A 22,465-nucleotide genomic window follows, 5' to 3' on the forward strand; every position below is an offset into this window, starting at 1 on the left:
GCTGTAATCTACCCACAACACAGGTAAAAATCCACTGTAAGAATTAATTTTTATACTACCTTTATAAAATAAGCAAAACTAATCTCTGGTAATCCTATTAAGTAACATTATGTCATTTATTCTAACATGTGTATCATTACTTTCAATTAATGATACAGCAATGGATCATAACAAATGCTGTTATAAAATAAATAGCATATACATTAGATAGTGAAGTGGTAACATATTTCTAGTTCTGTTTTATACTATCAGTAAAACTAAACATAGGTATTAGAGCCTAAGAGGAATAATACAAGACAGGCTTTGTCCACAAATTTCTTCTAATCCAATTGAAATTTAATCACCCTGCAATATGCATTCTCGGTGGTGTGGTATTTGTTGGTGTGTGTGTGTGTGTGTGTGTGTGTGTAAAAAATCTCATTCTTTTTATGTATTAAGCACAAATATACACACATATCTACTTATATGCATGAACTGATATATGCGTGGTATTAAATTTCTTGGTGGGGAGGTGATTAGCAAGAAAATTATTTAAAAAGCTTTTTGGGGGGCAAAAATAGGTTGAGAAACACAGCCCCACAGAATTCAGCCATTATGTCCCTTTTTTGAGGACTGTTAAATGAGCTTGCATTTCTAAATGAGCTTGCATTCCAGGATAATAGGTGTCTGTTCTATTATTCCGACTACAGCCCTTTCCCTATATTCCTCACCCATAAATTTAACGGCCTACAAGACATCACTACTCGGAGTTATAACTGACAACTCAAACTAACCATCTCTGAAAACAAACCTGCCCACGCTTTGTGCTTCCCATTTAGTTCAGGGATCCACAATTTACTTAATTTCTCAACTCAGATACTTGGGCGTCATCCCAGCCTTTACTTCCCTCACGGCCCAAATTTAACCTCCCACCAAATCTTATAGATTGCACCTTTTACCTGATTTTGTGCCCCCTCCCCATCCCCACTGCCACTTTTGTAAAAAATATGAAAAACACAAACACATATCAAAAACCTTTCCTTGTCTGTATTTAAAACATTTTATGTAATCTGAAAGAACTAAAGTTAGCATCATACCTCCATGCTGGAGGGCATGTTTCTACATTCACAGAAACAATTACTCTTACATTCACTGGCAGTGGATCTATCAGCCATTTCATGTGTTTTTCAACTTGCTTAAAAATATAAAAACAAAATTCAATCTATTAATTCAAAATATTTCAAAAACAACCCAATAATATCTCCCCAAGTACAATGAAAATTCTCATTGTTTCTCATTACTATTAAGGGTAAAAGCTTATTTTTGGATGATTTATCTCAGAATATTAAGAGAACAAGTGGCAAAAACTATTGTTGCTGATCTGAATTCTGGACACTTAAGGAAGTGTCCAGGCTCTAAAAATAAGTCAAAATGAACAATCTTTGTTAATTGGGAAAATTTAGTTGGTCTTTCCCAATAAGATACTAGTGTCTATTGGCATAATTTATTTTTTTATCCACATGCTTCCTCCATAGAAATTAAGCAGAAATAAACATATAAATTAAATGCCTGATATAATTCTTACTGACATATTTGTCTCTTTCTGAATGTATCAATAGGTAACAAAGTAGAAACAGTACCTGAACTTGATCTATAGAATCAATAATGATGATGATACTGCCTTGGTGACGGGCAGAGAGCTTTTCTAGCCAACGTGGAAATTCTTCTAAAAGCTTAGCAGGATCCAGCGTCAGAGCAGATACTGACCAAGAGTGCTGCATCAACTACAAGATGAGAACACAGGCAATTTAAAGTAGTTATGTACACTTGACCACAGCTGGTGAGAAATATTTCTATCTCTGCATTTTAAACCAAAATTGAGTCACCAAGAGGACCCAATTGCATGAATAATTTTTAACCTTATGCAAAACCAAAACAAATGGATAATAGTGAAAACTGGTTTATCATCAGGTACGTAGCCCTAACAACTTCTGAATCTAAATAAAAATTCTGATAATCCAAAAAGATCGCATACTATACCTTGAGAGTAAGTCGTTTAATAATCAAGGAAGACTCTGAGCTGGTTGACATGGGCCTCCCCACAAAATGAGAAAGAATTAGTGTGTTAGGGGAATTCTTCTGTTGTAACTGAATCCTGAAAGAAAAAGACCTTTTACAAGACTGATAAAGCTCCTTGACTGTCAACAAAAAAGAATTCACAGTGCATTAAGCCCTAAATGCTACTGTCAACAATCACATGGCCAATTTTGAATAAATATAGGACATTCCCATTTTTACTCCACTCTTAGACCCTTTTAAATAAACTTAAAAAAACTATAGATGTATTTTAATTACAAACTGATATTAACTAATGTAAACCAAAATAGTACATTTGAGGTTAAAGAATTAGTAAAATGAGCATTAACTTCTAATTACAAATATATTAGAGGACATGTACTAATTCTTCAGTGTAAATAATAACTATGAATGAAATAAAATATTCTTCATACTTATTTTTAAATTGATGAACTGAAATGAAACTAAAAGAATTTATTAGCTTATATGAACCTTAGTCCATAATTTGAAGGACTAGTTTGCATTCATAATAAAGGTTATTCTTTATTTTGATACTCTTTACAACTTATTTCACTCTAGTCTTTGTCTTGTTTCAAATATTTAAAACTCTTAAGATGAAGCTAGTAGTTGAAAATGAAGAAGGCACATCCTCTCTAGAATTCACCTGATTCCGTGCCCCACTGACCACTCCCTTACAAAGCAGTCCCGCAGCTCTGACCTACATAATTCACGTGCACAATTACACACACTCACATTTCCTATTCCTTTCTTATTCTGTGTCTTCTCTCTAACATCCCAATTGTGTACAGTTCAGGGCATGAATCTATTTTTCATTCCATTTTGCTTTTTTAACTTTAAGTACAGATTATGCAGGAAGGTAGACATGCAATACTACACTTTGTTGAATGGGTTTAGCAATTCAAATGTCTCAATGGTAACAGTTTCATTGCACTGCATCATACCATTTTGATAAAAGAAGGGACTTTCCAGAACCTGGTCCTCCAGACACCAGGAGGGGTGGAATCGGTGCCGGTGCCGCCACTAGGTCATTAAGGCGCTGATAATACTAGAAACAAAAACAAATTTAAACTGAGAGGAAGCACAGGCATCTTAGAATACTAAACAGTCAACTTCTGATTATCCTCTGAAATCACTGGAGAAAAGCAGTATGAGGAAATGAAATATGTTTTTAGTCAACAGCACTCTCATAATTGCTTATTTTTATGGCTGGTTAAATATGCCCAAAGTAGTAAACTGCAAATGGGCCCCAATTTCTTCTACACGTAGTATAGCTGTAAATGATGAATGAGGGATAACATTTAATATTCCCACAGGGTTTTACAACATTCAGGTGTTTTGCAGAATGCTGCAAGGAGGCCACTAACCCTGTGGCCCCAAACCACAGGAAGTACCACAGAAGGCCTTGAGGGTACCCACAGGCACCTCGATCTCCTGGTCCAAACACCTGTCCTGGAGACCACCTCAGTTTCCTGGGATTCCTGAGAATAGGTCCAAACAATAGCAGCTTTGGTTTAAGACCTTGGAGTCTCCCAACCTGCTGCAGAGAATCAGGTTAGGACAGGCCACCTGAGATCTTTCTGAAATTGAGGGAGCTCTAGGCAAAGTCCAAGAACCATATTTCCCAGGCTTTCGCCAGACACTAAAAACTGGTTCAGAGCTGAAAAGGACACGTTCAGAAAACCAAAATATCTCAGTACTTACTAAGGAGATTCCAAAGTTATCTGGGGGCTGAGATGTTTATTAAGTGTACCAGTGGTCCAAATGACAGCTGATAAGGAATTCAAAGAATTTGTATTAAGTAGTTTGTGGTTGGCTTTAGGGTAGAAGAAATTTCCAGCAACTACAATAAATGATCATGTGATATAGTTTTTCAATCAATTTTTCTGTTTGTCAAATCTAAATACAGACTATATTCTCCAGGAACTCAAATAATACTGATAGCAATGACGCTTCTAAAGAAGCAAAGGCTTTACTGCTTTATGACCTTGCAAGTCCAAACAATTTAGTTCATGGTCCCACAGAAAGCCCATTTATAGACCCATTGTTCCCAAATTAAGACCCTTCCTATGTTAGAAAACAGGATTTGGTGCCAGAAGACCTTGATTCAAATCCCAGTCTGCAACCTATTTTCTGTGTGCTCTTAGGCAAACCTAATCCGAACCTTAGGTTCTTCATTTATAAAAGAATGATAGCAGTATCTCCCTTATAAAATAATAATGGTTTAACATTTATCATGTGCCAGGTGCTTTACATGCATTACCTGGTTTAATCCACCCAACAACCACGTGAGGTAGGTACTATTAGTTATTCTCATTTTACAGAAAAGAAAGTCAAATCCATAGTCAGGAAATGGTGAAACCACAACATAAATATAATACATAGTCTCAATTATAAAAGTCTTATAAAAATACAGCTGTTGGCGACAGCCACGGTAATATTCTTTAAAATATTATCTTATGTTAATTTTTAAAAAGCACTCCAAATTTTTTGAACTTGGACACAGATTCTTTGTACATTTCAAATTCTGTTAGGTTTTTTTTTTTTTTTTAGATATTTAAGGATGCTGAAGGAGTGATCTGCCTATTGAATTAACTACTGTGCTTTGTTTCCCGAATGTTTGATATGTTGCGTCCTCTAAAAATTGGAAGGATAGCTTTACTATTTTTATTAAATTTCCTAGATATACTAATCTTCGTCTGGTGAATTTAAGATGGTAGCATAACGAACACATGGTGGATAAATCCTAACCTGTAACTAAAAAAGTTTGACGTTCATAAGGCTATCTGAATCTCACATATCTTTCATATAATATATACATACCTAAGCACGTGTCCCAACACGGATAATCAAGCCACGAGCGCAGACACTAACACAAATATTAACCTTGACTATATTTAGCTGAAAACACAATCATAATACAGCCTTTAAGCGGTGACTGATCTTTGTTGGAACAATACTCCAAACGCTTACTTTCTCGAATCCCAACTCGTGGGCTGAATTTGAAGCCTGTTGAAAAGCTTCCATTTGCTCTTGTTCATCATGTATGTCCCAGAGAACATCACCAAAATCATCTTCTTCTGGAATAGAATCTTCGCTGCCCAAATCCTTACTCTCCAGGTCTGTGGTTTCAAAGCCTAAAATGTCCTGAACACAAGAGCAAGCACATGAAAATGAATGAAGAACGCAAAGATCTCATAGCAGCATCAGCACACAGGCCTAAGGTGAGCTTCACCTTTGAAGAGGGCAAGTCCAAAACCAGGACCCATGTACAGCACCCAGAAAAATACATTTATAACCATAAAAATAAGCTCTAGCTTAAAAATAAAGGAAAAAACCAAGAAATATTAATAAAAAAAAAGACCTCTCTCTTTTATTAAAAATAAAGTTAGAGGGGTATTTGACTCCCATGGGATCTGTTTTCTGAAAAATGTTACACAATATCTTTGGTTATATCTGGCTGGTGAATAATATTAACGAATGTGCAAATGTCTAAGAAATATGCTGCTTTACATTTTTTTAAGAATGTAATTACTAAGATGGGGTTCTTGATATCAAATATCTCTGCTGTAATAACTAGTCTTCATATTATGTCACTGAAAATACATTATCCTTCAAGTGGTAAAGATGGTAAATATGTCCATTTTTCACTTGCTGTCATTTATTCTGCTCAATTCATTTCATTTATCTTGGTCTTAAAGTTTATAAGGTTGTTGAGAAAACCAAAATTGATAATGTCAATCTTTATACTAAAGAACAATACAGAATGTGTTGCCATAAGTCATATTATGCTTTGGGGCTCACTCTTTTTCTCTGATAACAAATCTCCGTCCTTATAATGCAAGTTAAATTTTAAAAAGTAATCTAATCCCTTATTTCTGTAGTAGGGTCTGCAGCACCCTGGGGGAGGGGTCAGCAGATATGGGCAACCACAGGCTACACATGATACATCTTCCTCTTGTGCCCATTTTATTTGAAAATGGAGGTTATTTTTCTTATTATCATTACTGGCATTTTTTGCTGATACATGATTTTAAATGATTTTCTCTATTAAAAATACACACAGGTATAATATCAAGCAGATTATGTAACTCACATAAATGTTCAAGATAATACTTGAGACATCATGAAAACTTTTAGCTCCAGACACCTCTATGATCTGTGACCACAGACCCCTAAAGTTGTGTTTTCACCCCTTTCTGCTGTTAGGAAAATGAGAAGGATTTTTTTTTTTTTTAATATACAAAAATTCAAGGTGCACCAGAATCTGAGGAGACTCCCTATTGAATACAATGGACATTTTCCCTCAAATACTTTTTAACTAGCACTTCCGCAATCCAGTCTACTCTTAGCAGGTACTGAAGCATCAAATAGCTTTGAGAGACAGATGAGAGATAAAGATACATGGCACTAGTAATAGCACAATGATATCACAGGATGAACTCCCAACAGAACAGTGACACTGGGTATTATATTCAGAAAACAAACAAGTTATTTTCTCTGGAAAATCCAATTTCATGGAAAACAGTCTTAAATATTTTAGATGAAATCTTACAGGGAATGCATATTTACCTGTTTAATAATCTTTTCCACATAAATATAAGTTTTATATACTCCTTCTGCGGGATCTCCTGAGTGATCAATGATCTGGGGAAAAAAAGAAGTTTAAAAACAACAACAAGAATAAAACCAATAATAACAGAAGGAGGTGATGGTAGTGGCAAACACTTTTATAGTGCTTACATGTCATGAACTGTTCTAAGCACTTTCCATCTATTAGCTCATTTGTCTTTAGAACAACCCTATAAGGGGAACACTATGATTACCTGAATTTTACAGAAGAGGAAATTGAGGCAAGTTAAGTAACTTGTCTAGGGTCACACAAGGGATTTAGTGTGAACAATGTTGCAATAAAACAAAAAGCACACATTTTTTGCTTATGTGTCCAAATTTTATCTTACGTATTTCCGTCCCACTCAATACATATAACCCTCAAAAAATACATCAAAATCAATTCTTATGCCAGTAAAGCTATAATTCTACAAAAAAAAATGCAAAATGGTATTTGGCTATGCAAAACAGTAGTCTTTTGAACTTGATGAAAGAACGTCCTATCTGTAAAGAACATGTGTATTAATAATAAATGATTACTATTTTAAGATTAGAATAAGGAAATGGTTTAGAAAGCCTAGCAAGTGAACTGCCTTGGAAGTTTAGCCTACATTTACACTTATAATCATGGTACAGGAATCTTATTTTAATCCCACTTTTATAAAATAAATTCATTCTTCTAGTGTACTAATGTTTAAAGGCAGTATTTTTAGAATAAATAGAATAGAGATAAGAATGATGAATTAATATCTTGTCTCATGGGACCTAGTGAACTAAGCTGATAATAAAAAAGTTCAAAGAAAGAATGAAATGGCTCTGGAGAGTAACTGAAATAAAAATGCACTTTTCTGCCTTAAGCTCTTCAGTATGTTATGCTGGTCTCAACCTATCTTTTCAATACTAAATGATGTAAAGAAAAATGCTCATATTCACATGTGATCTTATTTTCTGGCTGGGCACAGAGAAATAAAAACTTTCAAAAAATTCTGGAGTTGTTTTCTATTGTATTCTTAACATTAACTATAACCATTTACCAAGTTATCTCAGTGCGTAGTCATGCAAAGCCTGTATCTCCATTCTAATATACATCTCACCATGAATCTAGGGATGATCAAATCTCTTTTTTCCACTCATCTTCAGTTTTTTACTTTTCCCAGCACTCTTAGGAAAGGTTACTATAAAAAGGCTCTTTTCTTACACTAATCCTTGGTCAACAATAGATAGAAAAGAAAAAACAAAAAAAGAAAAAAAGCACAGAAAACAACCTTCCTTTTCCACTCACGGATCATATTTTTTAGTTATATACTGCTACTTACCCCTCTCTCTCATAGTCTACAACTAATCTGTTAGGAAATCAGTAGGCTCTATTATCAAAATTTATCCAGAATCCTGCCATTCTTATCACTTCCTCTGCATCACCTGGTCTAAGCCACCCGTATTTCTCACCTGGACGACTGCAACTCTTCCATACACCCCGATACCCTCCAAACCAGTCAATTCTCAACACAGCAGCCTAAGAGATCCTTCTCAGAATAACATTTCTTTTTCTGCTTCAAGTCCTCCAATGACTTCCCATCTCAATTGAAGTAAAACAAACAAAACAAAAAACAAAACAAAAACTAGGGCCTTAAAATGGTCTCTAAGGTTGTACACAATCAGCTCCCTCTTACCTCCCCTCATTCACTCTGCTCCAGTCACACTGGCTTCCTTCTCCCCAAACAGCCAGACTCACTCCCACCTCACGGTCTTTGCTCTAACAAGGATCTTCTCTGTCAGGCATGTTCTTAAAGAACCCTATGAATTTTACCTTGGCTTTGTTGGTCTTGTTCAGGTTAGAAACTTGATCAATCAGTTGTTGGACAGAGTCGGAACTGACTTCCCCATCCTCCAAACGATGATAAATTAATCGTGGTTTGCCTTCAGGGTTTTTCAGAAAAGCTTCTTCACAGTCTTCCAACAAAAGCCTAGATTGGAAATCAGTATTTCTTTTACTACATTGCATGGTGGCAGCAGTTAGTCAATCAACTGAAGGGTCAAGAATGGGGGCTTACTGCAATGACAAGTGGCCAGAAAAGGCCCAACTGCAGAACAAGTGAAGCTTTCCAAAAATGGATGTTTTTATAGCTCTGCTCCAGCTTAGTGTTAAAATATAATATGTTCATTAGCAGACAATGAGAGTAGGTACAATAAATTGTGCATTAAATTAAAGTTTAAAGCATATACAGAACTTAATTTTTTTAAATCTAATATTAAAAAATGCTCAAAAATGCTGTTAAATATGACTCAAAATAATGGATCACTCATGAGACTTTGCAAATAAATGGAAAAGTTACCAGCTTAACTCCTATAGTAAATTACAGAATTTTCAGCTTACCTTGGTAAAGTTAAATGAATGAATAAGATAACTAATGAGCTCTTCTCAATTTCCCATTTTCTTACAGTGAGGTATTGGTTTTCAGTGTCTATTGGAAAATATACAGCATGGAAAAAATATCCCATTGTCTCACACATTCTTTTAAGTTTAGGTGAACAGTCCTAAAAACAAATTAAAATATATAAAAGCACAGTTTATTTAACTAAAGATCTAGCCAGTTTCATACTACTGAAAATAAAAAAAGTATGCTTTAGAACAGGCTATGTTGAATATTTTCTGATTTAAAATTTAAAAATATATATAATCACATTTTAAAGATAATGTTTAAGAGAAAAGGCAAATTTCTCTATAAAATGAAAATAATAGTAGCTTAGCAACTTGGCTGTTTCCTAGCTCAGAAAATGATTTATCTCATAATAGAACCTGAAACAATGGGAGAAAAAAATTAGGCTGTTTGCTTTGGTATTTGTTTATTTTTATTATTACAAATGATTTTTGTTTTATTGTTATAAAGAGTGAAAATATAAATCCATTTATCTGTACAGGAAAAAATGTCCACCATGATATATTAGAACACTAAACAGATATAAAATAAAAATATGTTGGTCTACAACAAATTAAGTTATGATGACTATTATTATGCAATAAATTAGTAATTCCCTCAATCTGTGTTTGGGAATAACTTATATTCAATTAGTGAGTGAAAGCTTTGGTTTTCAAAATATCTTATCCTTGTACCAAAATTTAGTCACATTAAAAAGGAAAGCTAAAGGAACTTATTAATCAACAATCCAGAGGATGTTACTATAGCAGGTTTAAAATGTGACATGCAGACTTATTTAAGATTCAGTTAGAACAAACAGACAGTGGTCAGCAAACGTTTTCTATAAAGGGCCAGATGGCAAATATTTTCACAAATTAATAATAGCTTAACAACTTGGTTGTTTTGGCAGAGGTCTTTGTGGTCCATTTAGTCTCTGTCACAATTTATTCTGCTGTGGTAGTGCAACGTAGCCACAGACAATACGTAAATGAATGAGCATGGCTGTGTTCCCATAAAACTTTATTTATAGCACTAATATTTGAATTTCATATAATTTTCACATGTCACACAATATTGTTCATTTCATTTCTTTCAACCATTTAAAAATGTAAACGCCAATATTAGCTCTGGGTCATACAAAAACAGGCTGCTGGCCAGATCTGGAACATAGGCTGCAGCTTGCCAACCTCTGCCTCAGATTAACCCCAATGGCTGTCTTGAAAAATTAGAAACCATAACAGGGATTAAATTTTATTATAACCTGAAACAGATTCAAGGATAGAACTGTCAAATGTTAACTAAAGCAGGCACTATCAACTAGGGTCTTAAACATTGTGGAGAACATGTAATAAAGCATTCAAAAGCACAAAGTTCCAAGATCTTAATTTAAAAATACTGATAATATTGGCTCTTAAGAAAAGCCCAAAATGCTTCCTGTTCTTTAAGACATGTATAATCCAGTAGGTGGTTTATTACTAGGAGGTAATAAACTACTTGGTTTACATGTATTAGAATCAGAAATAGGACACGATATCAACTTGTATTTTAAATCAGTGAATACTGAATAAATACGTATCCTTACCTTCAGGAAAAGATCCATTTCAGGTTGGGTTTCATCTGTATAAATGAGGTAACATCTGACAGTGTTACTCCACAGAGAATGTGAAAGCAAGGGAGTGACTTGTAATAAACTAGCTACAGCAATGTCCCAATCATCTGAAAATAAAATTTCTCGTAAGTTCATGAAAAAAATTACCAGAAAACATTTGACAAGATGAATTTTAGAAGTCTGAAAAAAACACAACAGGCATCGTAGACTGGAATCTGATCTTACTTGTTAATATTGACATAGCTTCTAGAATGACATATTAGAAGGCAATCAGCTCTCTAATGTCAAACTCTATTCTGGGTTTTGGAGCAATCAATGTCACCAGTGGTCTTTGCTGGGGTACCAGTGGTTTCAGTCAAATGTCACGGAACTCTGCCACATGGGCTGTTCAGTTAGTTTGCTACTTGAGGAGAGCCTACATTCCCAGGCTGGCCTACGGTTTTATCTACCTATTATTCTTGAAATAATATTGAGTCAAAAAGAAAGTTCAAGAATGGCATAAAACGAAAAGTAACCATATGCTATTTAGAGAGAATGAACATTTCATTAGACAGATTTGGCTAATTCAAAAGGCATAATTTAAAAGATGGTTTTCATTTTGCTAGTAGATAAATAATCGTATAGTTTTAAGAAAAAACAGTGGAACTACTTATAAAATCTCAGATCTGTGATCTGGTATCGAAATTCCGAACAGATCTTAGAGCTGTTTTGTACACAGAATTATATAAAAATAATGAAAATATTCTTTTGACTAATAATGTTATATTATATAACTGAGGTTTCATATTCTACTCTGCAACCTGCTCTAACCTTCAACACCATCAAAGATGCTTTAGGGAAAGATTAAAAACTCCTGTTTCTCAGTTAGTCTACACTAAACTTGCACTGCTCAACTAAAACACCTAAGAATTCAGACCAGAAGCTCAGTTATTAGAACCTGATTGGCCAGTCTGGCTGGGGAGCACCATGTGATTCTGATGTGAATATGTAACTTCATCAGCCCTGGTCAGTGACAGCACCAGTTCATGATGGTTGGATAATGGAAGATACCGGCATACAAATCTCATGCTCTGCTGACAGTAGTTCTCCCAGCACAAGATCATAGTACATGAAGAGTCACTGCCATTAGCCAAGATAATTGGCAAATGGTGTGTGTTACCTCTGTTGACATTTGCAAAGGGTCCTTCCACATCTATAGAGCTATGGGCGAACTCAGGGCCCCTGAAGGACTGCTGAAGCTGGATCATACTCCCTAGGGAAGGCTCACTTCCCAAGGCCCCGCCAGTCCAATATTCACACTGGGTTCCAGCAGCTGTTAAAGCAAGAGATTTTATCTTGTGAAAACCAAATTACTGAATGTTCAAAAACTTATCATGTATACTGAATAGGATTTCTAACTTAAAAAAATACTACAATATTATAACACAACAAACAGTCAAACTTAAATGATTTTGGAAATATTTTGCCATCAACTTCTGGCCAGTTCTAAGATGCAGGTTAACATAATTCTGTTTGTCATCTCAAAGAGGGAATTAAAAAGAGCAAGATGAAAAGAAATTAAGAATACAATAACCAAAGGAATTAAAATAACAGAGAGAAGTTAAAAACATCCCCACTCAAAAGTTCTAAAAAACGTTTCTAACTATATGGTTTAGGTATCAATATAAAATTTTACAGAAAGAATTTCAAAGGAATACTATTGCTAGCACATCAGTAATTAACGTTGGTAATTCATTAGGCTGTAAGCTAAGGATGCAAAGAGTACATCCTCTTTAATCTCTCAGAGCAACAAAATTAATGTCTGAATCAGTAAGTACTTAGGAACTTACTGATTTTTTTATATAAATTATATTTGCCAGAATATCTACATGCCACACTTGACTAACTATAAGTAAAATGGTAGTTGGGCTAAATCTCTGACAAAACTGAGATGATTATTCGTAGGCCTTTGAATCTCAAATGAGTGATATTCTCTCTGGCAGTCCTTCTTCATGTCTAAATCAAAATGTGAAGAAAGACCTAACAGAAAATGTTAACTTGTTTTTATTAACTTGCCAAGACAATTACAATACGATAGTTTTGAAACACATTTTAACATATGTCAATACTGAAATAACCACTAGGATTAATGTTGGGGCATAAAAGCATTTTCACCATTCTAAGCCAATAAGAATCACTTCCTTTTATTTCTCACAAGTTAGTAATAAAAGTCCTAGGATGCTGGTCAGATTGCAGTGGTATTAAAATGCAAATTAAAAGGGAACTGTCAGTGGCCATATTTCACTCCAAAATGTATCAGTTTGTAAGAATATAAGTCTTTTTTTATAAATGGGAGAGTGACCGCATTTTTCCACCACACTTAAAATAGAATCTTTTCCAGTATCAGTCACACTTTATTCATATTTTCTTGGAACATGGTGGACCCTTTCATGCTACGATTCCATTTATGATTCCATTCCATGCTATGATTTTATTTCTAGAAAAAAACATATTTTATATGTTTAATTATAAAAGCTTTTTGAGTAGTTCACAAAACGGCATTGAAAACTACTCTATGAAATATTATGCAGGCATTCTGATAGTTGCAAAGAATACATTGTTATGTGGAAAAATAATGTGAGACTACTAACTGTCTTCCAATTTCCATTTTACCCTTCTTCCTTTACTACCAGAATCCCAAACTTTAGGTGTATACATGGCTTTCCTGCTAGTGATTATTACACTGTCCAATCTTTCTAGGTGCCGTTCGGCCAATGGGATTTGAGTAGGAGTGATCAGTATATCTTTCAGATTGTGTTTTCAAGAAAAGGAATGTATTCCTTTCCCTCTTCCCTTGGCTAAAATGTAGATGTATCGTGGGACCTGGAGGAGCTGTCTTAGGCCAGAGAGAGAAAAGCTATGGGTTAAGGCTGGCAGAGCAGCAAGACACAAGGAACCTCAGCCCCGGACAACATCATGGCCTTCTTGGAAAAGAGCTGTCATAACTGCTGAGAAAGAGAGAAAGCGCAACTCTATTTGTAATAGCCATCACTTATAAGGAAAAGAATTCAAAGTGTGCTCTACAATATCATTACACCTATCCTGGAAGCTCAAAATATTATAAAAAAGGAAATAAATTTACCAGTAACATCTGTACAGTTGTCGTCTGAATCAGACTCCCCAGGATCAAATACTTGGATCCCCTGAGCCTGTAGCCTTTGAAGTTTGCTCTCCAACTCTCGCTTGGCCCTCAATAAGTCCTGAATTTCATTTTCCTTGGTCTCCCTAAAAATCTTTGAAAGAATTTAAATTTTGAAACTTTTTCTATAATAAAAAAGTTGTATCACCAACTTTTAAGGGAAAAATCTTTCATTCATAAAACCAATATTCATTGAGTCCTTGATCTCTTTTGTAGGATGAATAATCTGAGTACCTCTGTTTCACTGTTATATATCTGGAACCCTCTGGAATTCCGGCAGAATGAGTGTCTGTGGGGCTGTCTTGTGAATGGCATAAGGTTTAGCAAATCTGTCCCCCTTTCACTAACTGCCAATAATGCCCTCTCACACAAAACATTCCCAAATATTTCCAAATGCCTTCCCCCACATAGAAACACTCCATTTTTAAAAATCCTTATTAAAATGCTCACTTTTATACCTTTTCTTTGAAGTTATCTCAAGTTTACCAGGTTCAACTCAAAAATGTAAAAAGTGCTCTACTCCTTGTAACTTTGATGATTCCTACATCACTTACTTCTATTTATACATCACAGCATTATATGAACTTTGAAAACATACTGTTTTTAGTCTGCATCAGTTTGGGGGTGAAAATGTAAGGAGTACCTTGAATTGCCTTTTAACTTTATCTCTGTCATGTTCAAATGTAGCTGCTCTCTCCATTGCTTGGTATTTGGCTTCTAAAGCACTTTCCTTTTCCCGAAGTATCTTCTGGTAAGTTTTTTGAAGTGCCTGGAATAATTTACCTTGTTATTTCTAACAAAAATGGTATGCTTCCCAAATTTTGCAATATCCCACATACATATCACATACCTTAGAATTTTAACAATTTACTTACTATTTTATCAGTTATCAAGAACTGCATATTGCCATTTTGTTCAAATACAACAGGAAAATGCAAAAATGCTTGAACTATAGTAAAGGAAGACACTTCAACATTAAGTTCTCAATGGAAATTAGTACTTTTTCTTTACTGCACCAGTTCTTAATCTTTCTTACACCGCGCTTCTCTCAGCTTTAAGCTTACAATTTGTAAGCTTAATTTGAAAGATCATTAATACAGGGAGACGGTGCACTCCTCGCTTCCATGTCTTACTCATCTTGTTATCCACAGGCCTCCTCCAGTTTATGTCTGACTGACTAGATTAAATAAATACTGAAGAATTTTTTGAATGCCTAGATATGTGAGCAAGGAACCAAAAGGCTTACATAAGGAATCAGGATTGGTAACAGGAGGAACCTGAGACCGGCATTTGTCAACCTTTACTGTACTTCTGCCCTGGTTGGTCCAGATTTCTTTTCTACCCCCATCTCAGTCATTTCCAATGTGCAGTGTCCACGGGACAGTGGCTTGGGTGCATTAAATCAGATATCTGAAATGCATAAGTCCATTTTATACAGGCAAGTGCATTAAGACAGCCCAGTAGGAAACCATTACGATCACAGATAGAACTGCTGGTAAGTATGTCTTCCCAGATGATAGTGCCAATAATACAACAACTAATGGAGTGGGGGGCTGGGGAGGGTTGACAACAATGCCTAGTCTAGAAGGAAAAAGGCTTCTTCCTTTAGAAAAATCACACTGAGGTATTTATTCAGTTCTACAGAGATGAGCCCAGGAACATTTGGGCTGTCTAGAAGTCTCTTCCATAGTAAAGAGGAAACAAACCACAACCCTCAGAGGGGTCCAAAACCAATGACACAGAGTCTTACAACATTGCTCACAGAAAAGCAACCTTTTGCTTTATTTTAATGAGCTAAAATAGATCTACTACAGGGAGGACAAGCAATAATTTTTTTGTTTAGTAAATTAACCAAATGGATTAAGGGAATTTGACTACACCTCAAGCAGTTAAGATGGTGAAAATCAGAGTTTCTGGAAAAATTGACTTTAGCATCATTAAAACCCAAGAGCTATGAGAGCTACGGAACTTCACAAAGAAACCAAGACATGTGTCCCACCTTGGTGGTATCTAAAATTTGAGGAAGGTGGGGATTTGCAAACTCCTGGGAAGAATTTGATCAGTTGCTTCAACAGATGTCACCAAAATCTTTTGTGTGTCTGTGCCCTGTGTGAACCTACTTCCCTGGAGTCCCTGGAGATTGGCATTTGCTGCTTCATGGTACTTTCAGGCTAATTGCTTCAAGGTGTCCGAATGAATGAATCAGAAATAGAACGGGGGCGGCGTTAGTTAAGGAATCAGTTTAGATCCCTAGAGAACGTACCCTCACATTAGAATGCAAAAGAGTTTCTGCTCAACTTTCAAAATCTGGTTTGCAGAGGAGACAGTATGGACGAGGGACGGGGTCAGGCATCCAGAGTCCAGCGTGGCAGTGTCGCCAAGCGGCTACGAAACCACAGGCAGGACGCCCGGGGCCTCAGTTTCCCGCGTGTAGCGGCCACCCTCGGTGCGCGCCAGGGCTGGGATTTACCTGCAGCTCGGCCCGCAGCCGCTTGTTCTCCGTGTCCAGCTTGGCCTCGCGGCGGCCCATGGACAGCAGCTCCTGGTTCTTGCTGACCCGGAAGATCTCGTACTCTTTCTTCAGCCGCTCGTACTCGGCCACCGCGTACTCCAGCTCCGGCACCGACGAGCCGGTGGACTTGAAGCTGGCCCCCAGCAGCCCGCCGCCGCCGGCCCCGCGGGGCAGCGACCCGGGCCCGGCCCCTGCAGCCGCCGCTCCCGTGCCCCGGCGGAACGAGCTACGCAGCAGGCGAGCCTTGGGCTTCACCTCCACCGGGATCTCACAGGCCTCTCCGCCGCCTGCCCCGTACGTGTCCTCGATTACCTCCCCGCCCGCGGGACTCACGAGCGACGAGGCGGTCCCCATGGCGCCGACAGCCGCCCCTACCCCGGGTGCAGGACGCGGCGGGATGGAGCGAGGGGGGCGGGTCCCGGTGAGCGGTAAGGGGCGGGGCAAGCGAGATGGGGCGGGGCATCGAGACGGGGCGGGGCAGGACGGTAGTACGGGGTGGGCGGGGCGAGCGGCGCGGGACATATAAGGCGGCCGCGCGGACCCCCTGCTGTGCTACCTGCGAGCGCGCGCGGGGTTTATCTCAGCCGCCTCTATCCGCTCGAGGCTTCCTGACTGGTGCGTGCCTCACAGTGAGCCCTGGCCTGGGCTCCCAGTTGCTCTGCCATCGCTGCTGCTGTTTCTGTCCAGTCTCTCTGAAGGCAGTTGGGAAATCTGAGGAATTTATTGAGCGCCTGCTATGTGCCTCTCACTAAGTGTCTGTCAGTACGCAAGTAGTTGGAATGACCAGCAAGACATTGTGCCAGCCAAGAAAAAGAAAAAGCTTTTCGGCTTTACAGCCTGAGACCACTAGGAACAATCCTTAGACGGACGAGGTGAGGGTTTTTATTTTTCTAACTTCTTGCAACAACGGACACTGGAGACTGCATATCAGAGAAATGGGGGCATCTCACCAAATAAAGGGAAAGATGGAGTATTACAGTATTTGGGGGAAGGTCAGTGTTTAGGTGAGATGAAAAATGAAAAGAGATGGGGGAACTGTTTTAGACTTTAAAGTTAGGGAAAGAGTAGGGCTGGCATCTTCTCTCTTCCCCTATCTTGTGTTCTTGCCCCTCTCCTGCTAACCCCGGCTGCTAATCTCTCCAAATCTGGAGCCCTGGGAGAGACGGCAGGACAGGCGTCTATTTGACACTGCTGAGAGCTGGATGTTGGTGCTCTTTGGACTTGGTAAACGGTTAAAGCTAGCCCCTTTTCTCTTAGTTTTTCTCTTAGATAGTTCTTCAAAGACCCCTCTTCTCATAACTGGGAATCTTTCATCTTCAATTCTCCTGACCTGGGCTAGTGCAGCTCTATGCCAGCTGTTGGTCACTCTTTCCTCAGCTGGAAGGAATCCAGTGATAGTTTAAGCTTCCTCTCTGCTGATGTTTCTTCATTCCTCCAAGGTACCCTTTAAACAGATCCAAGGTAATCCACGCTGTTTACTTCCCCAGGGGCCCACATCTAATCCACAGGTGTTACAGGTCAGGTTTCCTGGGAAGCAGACTCTAAAATGCAAGATGTTTATTAGGGAGTGCCCTTGAGGTCAACACCTATGGAAAGGAGGGGAAAGATGCAAGATGGGGCAGAGAGAGAAGTTGAGCTTTTTTGCAGTCTTAATGGAGGCCTCAGCTAATTGACAAGGAGTTCTGAAGCAGAGATGGCCCTGTAGAGTTGTCCTAAATTGGGGGGTGGGGGTGTGTGTTTTATATCTCCATACCAGCCAGTTGTCAGCTCTCTTCAGCCAAAGCAATCCCTGTGGGCACTGACAGTTGAGGGCTGTCTGCTGGTATCACTCCAGTGGCTGGGGGAACAAGTCTTTCAGTTATTACATCTACCACAATACGAAGTACAATCTTCATCCCAAAGAACTCTGGGGATGCAGGTCAGTTCTAACTCCCTCCATCAAAATAGCTTGTCAGCCTATCTCTTAGCCTTTAGATTTTCTTCAGGAGGGAATCAGACACCAGGCCATTGTGTTTTTCAAACTCCAGGAGATGCATATTAAGTTCTTCAGGTAGTCAGCTGGGATAAAGGGAAACATTCCCATCATCACAATACCTCAAGGATTCTCTCCCTTTCAAAGTCCTTTCCAATCTCCAGCTTCCAATTCTTGTTTCCTCAATGTGGATCTGTGGTTTAAGGATCATTCCACTAGGTTTCTGACCACCTCCTTTGAAAAATTATGCATCTCATTCTTGCACCCCATTTGGAATGTGCCTCAATGGAAGACTTCCATTCTTATGCTTGCATAATAAAAAGCCATCATCCATTCCCTCCAAATCAATAACAAACTACACTAACTTCCCATAGTTTGTGAAGTAATTCCGATTATGCATCCTTGGTCTGAGTGCCTAAAGCAATGAATCTCTTTTTCCCCCAACCTTTCATAAATCCAGAAACGTCTATCTACCCACATCCACCCTAGTCAGGCTGATTTTCATCTCCTCAAACCAATGTGGTTTCTCTTTCCTTTCACTACTCTGCTAACCCTCACTTCTTTCAAAGTCTAGCTTCTTTCTCTAAGGATATGGATAATCATACCTTTCAAGAGTGTATCACACCAACAATTTCATTTCAACAACCCTCATCTACTATGTGCAAAGCACTGTACCTGTTTTCCTGACCTTGTTCTTTATTAATTGTGATTATATTCTACCAATCTTGTTTTTTTGGTAACTGTTATTGTTATTGTTATTATGCTATTTGCTGCTTAGGTTCATCACCAGAAACCCTATTGAGCTCCTGCTGAAAATATAATGTAGTGCAAATGACTGATGGCCCAAAGAGAGTCAAGTGTGACCCGAGTTCTCAAAAAGCATTTGAGTTGTCACTGTCTTCCTTAATCTTTAAATAATTTTGCAGATGCCCCCAAATACAAATGTAGGTTAGATGAGGTCATGGAGACTTCCCCCTATATAGACATTACTGACTGCGTTTCTCACCAAGGATAATATGTATACATTCAAGGCTAATATGTATAAATGCATACTGACCTTGGATGACTGTTAGTTAATGCCTACGTGACCTATCAGAGTGGTGAGCCCAGAGATGATGAGATATAAGGTGCTACCAGATACTCAATATAATAGTGTGTTTGGTTTTCAACATGTTTCTTAATCCTGAAACATCACCGAATTTTCTAATTTGCAACCTCGTAATTTGTTTCCCTTCTTTATGCTGAATTTAACTCACAGACCTCAGTCTGTATTTTGAAAAGAGTAACTTTGAATACAGAAATATGGTGTGGAATAAAGTCTCTGGCAGGCATCTTACGGCTGATTTCAGATGGCTACAAATTTTTTAACACTCCTCCCAATGAAAGGTGGGGTTTATGGAGGACAGCTACATAATTTGTGGGATCCCGTGTAAAATGAAAATGTGCCCGTGTTCAAAAACTATAAAGAATTTCAAGATGGCAACAGTAAAGCATTAAACCAAGCAAGGGGCCCTTTTGAGTTCAGGGACCTGTGTAGCTGCACTTGGGGTTCTTCAAGTTGTCACACACCCATGACTCCAGTCTGTTTGTGACTTCCCCCTTTGAATGTGTTCGGGCTCTGTGACTGCTTTGACCAGTAAACTATGGCAGAAATGACATTATGCCAGATTCTGAGCCCAGGCCTTGGGAGAATGGCGGCTTCCACTTCCTGTGTCTTGTAATACTCTCGGGAGCCTTGAGCAGCATGTAAGGAGACCTACCACCCCACTGAGTGTACAGACTGGAGAGGTTATGTGTAGGCATTCCAGGCCACAGTCCCAGTTGCACCCAACCTTCTAGCCAAGGCACACGAAGTGAAGCCATCTTGGACTCTTCAGACCAGCCTGTCTGCTAGCTTTTTACAGCTAAGTGACTTACACCTAAGTTGACGCCACAGGGAGAACAGAAGAATCCCCTAGCCAACCTCTGCCCAAATTAGTGACCCACAAAATCACGAGATAGAATAAAATTGTTGTTGGCTTCAGCCAGTGAATTGGGGGGTAACATCTTCTTATAGCGGGAACTAGAGAAAAATTTCCTCACATTTGGTCAAGGTGGGTTGTAAAATTAACAAATAATGCTGCCATCTTTTTTTTTTTTTAATGTGGTTTGTGGAATAAATATCATTTGTGTAGGTTAGTGTGTGTGTGTGGTTCTCAGACTATGACTCTCAGAATCACTTGGGACAGTTGTTAAAAATTGAGATTCACTGAAGTTTAATTTCTGAGACAGGAGCTTGCAAACTTGCATGTTTAGCTAACTCCCAGGTGGTACTTATATAATTTAAGATCTCAGAACTACCGAGCTTGCAAAAAAAATAATAAATAAAATAAAAATAAAATTGGCTAGGGATGATGTCATTCCTTGCCACTCAAAGTTTGGTTCCCAGGTAGCAGTAGTAGCATCACCTTGAAGCTTGTTAGGAACAGATTCTCAGGTGCCATCACCGACCTACTGGATCGTGATGTACAGATTAGAAAGATCCCCAGGTAATTTCAATATACCTTCAAATTTGAGAAACACTGGTGTAGAACAAAGATTCTTCACCTTGGTTGCACATTATAATTCCTTGGAGAACTTAAAATATTGCTTGCTGCCTTAGTCCAATTAGATCAGAGTTTCCAGGGGTGGAGATCTGGTCATTGTTGTTTTTTAATCGCTCCTCAGAGGATTTTAATCAATAGTCAAGGGGGAAAACCAATGGTTTCATCCTCTGCTGTTTCATGTTTTGCCAACATGTGTGGAATCCCTCTTGGTAACCATCTTAACATATGTTTGTGTGCGTCCAGATTGCTATTTAAGCTTTCTTTCATCACAGTTCATCATAGTGAGCACACATGTGATCCCCCCCCCATTTTGATAGCATTGTGCCTCAACTTTAGAGATAGACATGGCATCACAAATGACCAAAATATCACTGAGAAAATTTATCACCTTGAGATAAATGACCTATCTCATTGGAAATGCCACATGGAGTAATACATAGTCTTCAAAGAGAAAGGAGTTTTACAGAAGGAAGGGATTCTAATTCTCATTAAAATTGTCAACCTTATGCCAGGCTGTTTAGTTTTGCTCAGTTCTACCAAGTGAACGCTGATTCCTAAAGACCCCTGCCACAAAGTCTGATTTCAGGAATTAAATAAATTAACAACGGGAAACATCTCATCTGATTGAGCATCTGTAATTTAAAGTTTCTACCATTAGAGGGCAGTATAACTCCGGAAAAAATTTGGCTGGTAATTTGTGTATATATACAAAGGGTGCCAAAAGCACGTATACACATTTTAAGAAAGGAAAAAACTGCATTAAAATTATAATACGATAAGTGATGCTAGCATTCATTTGATTAATGCCACCTTTTGAGCGAACGTCATGCTACATATTGCTACTGTAATTCAATTCAACTAAGAGACATAGGTAGCATCTCTTAAAATGTATACCTGTTTTTGGCACCCCCGGTATCTGAAAGAATCATCTTTCGAATTTGAGGATAAAGACTATAAAGAACGCAGTTCAGGTGTTGTTGTTTTCAGTGGTGATCATCTATGTTGCCTTGCTTACTAGTTCCCATCACAAGTAATAACATGACTCTGGCAATCAGTCATGAAACAGACAAGAACAGGGGTCTGCACACTTTTACTCTAAAGGACCAGATAGTAAACATTTTACTCTTTGTGGGCCATATGGTCTCAGTCTCAACTACTCAACTCTGCCATTATAGCACAAAAACAGCCATAGAGAACACATAAATGAACGGGCATGTCTGCATTCTAATTAAACTTTATTTACAAAAACAGGTAGTGGAGCAAATTTGGCCGAGGGCTATAGTTTGCTGACCCCTCAACCAGAGGTATAGTTTTTGAACATGGATAATTTTCAGAAGTACCTGGGGAGCTTGTTAAATATTTAGAGTCTTGGACCCCACATCAAATCTACTGTAAAGGTATCTGTGGATGGGGCCCAGGCATCTGAATTTTTGAAAATCCCCACGTGATTCTGCAGCAAATACTAATTTAGTAATCATTATGGAAAAATAAAGCTAACTGCCCCTTTT

The 22,465-nt window shown here is 38.1% G+C and overlaps 1 protein-coding gene across 3 annotated transcripts in view; it reads right to left on the reverse strand.

Annotated features, from left to right (window-relative positions):
- The window catches only part of NPHP3 (nephrocystin 3), a 33,151-nt gene extending 16,331 nt beyond the window's left edge, over positions 1-16,820 (reverse strand). For 2 of the 3 annotated variants that reach the window (XM_019725926.2, XM_019725929.2), the window contains exons 1-13: positions 16,359-16,820; positions 14,532-14,657; positions 13,832-13,982; positions 11,870-12,022; positions 10,684-10,817; positions 9,059-9,219; positions 8,492-8,648; positions 6,646-6,720; positions 5,047-5,220; positions 3,018-3,121; positions 2,020-2,134; positions 1,620-1,763; positions 1,077-1,174 (exon numbers count right to left, since the gene is read on the reverse strand). In XM_019725926.2, the coding sequence (XP_019581485.2) occupies positions 1,077-1,174; positions 1,620-1,763; positions 2,020-2,134; positions 3,018-3,121; positions 5,047-5,220; positions 6,646-6,720; positions 8,492-8,648; positions 9,059-9,219; positions 10,684-10,817; positions 11,870-12,022; positions 13,832-13,982; positions 14,532-14,657; positions 16,359-16,754 (1,988 nt within the window). In that variant the 5' untranslated portion in view covers positions 16,755-16,820. Of the gene's footprint in view, positions 1-1,076; positions 1,175-1,619; positions 1,764-2,019; positions 2,135-3,017; positions 3,122-5,046; positions 5,221-6,645; positions 6,721-8,491; positions 8,649-9,058; positions 9,220-10,683; positions 10,818-11,869; positions 12,023-13,831; positions 13,983-14,531; positions 14,658-16,358 lie in introns of those variants that run through there. The other variant, XM_074312841.1, reaches the window with a different exon arrangement.
- Between the last annotated feature and the right edge of the window lie 5,645 nt (positions 16,821-22,465).

The sequence above is a fragment of the Rhinolophus sinicus genome, linkage group LG10 (assembly GCF_036562045.2).
Source record: "Rhinolophus sinicus isolate RSC01 linkage group LG10, ASM3656204v1, whole genome shotgun sequence".
Taxonomy (NCBI): Eukaryota; Metazoa; Chordata; class Mammalia; order Chiroptera; family Rhinolophidae; genus Rhinolophus; species Rhinolophus sinicus.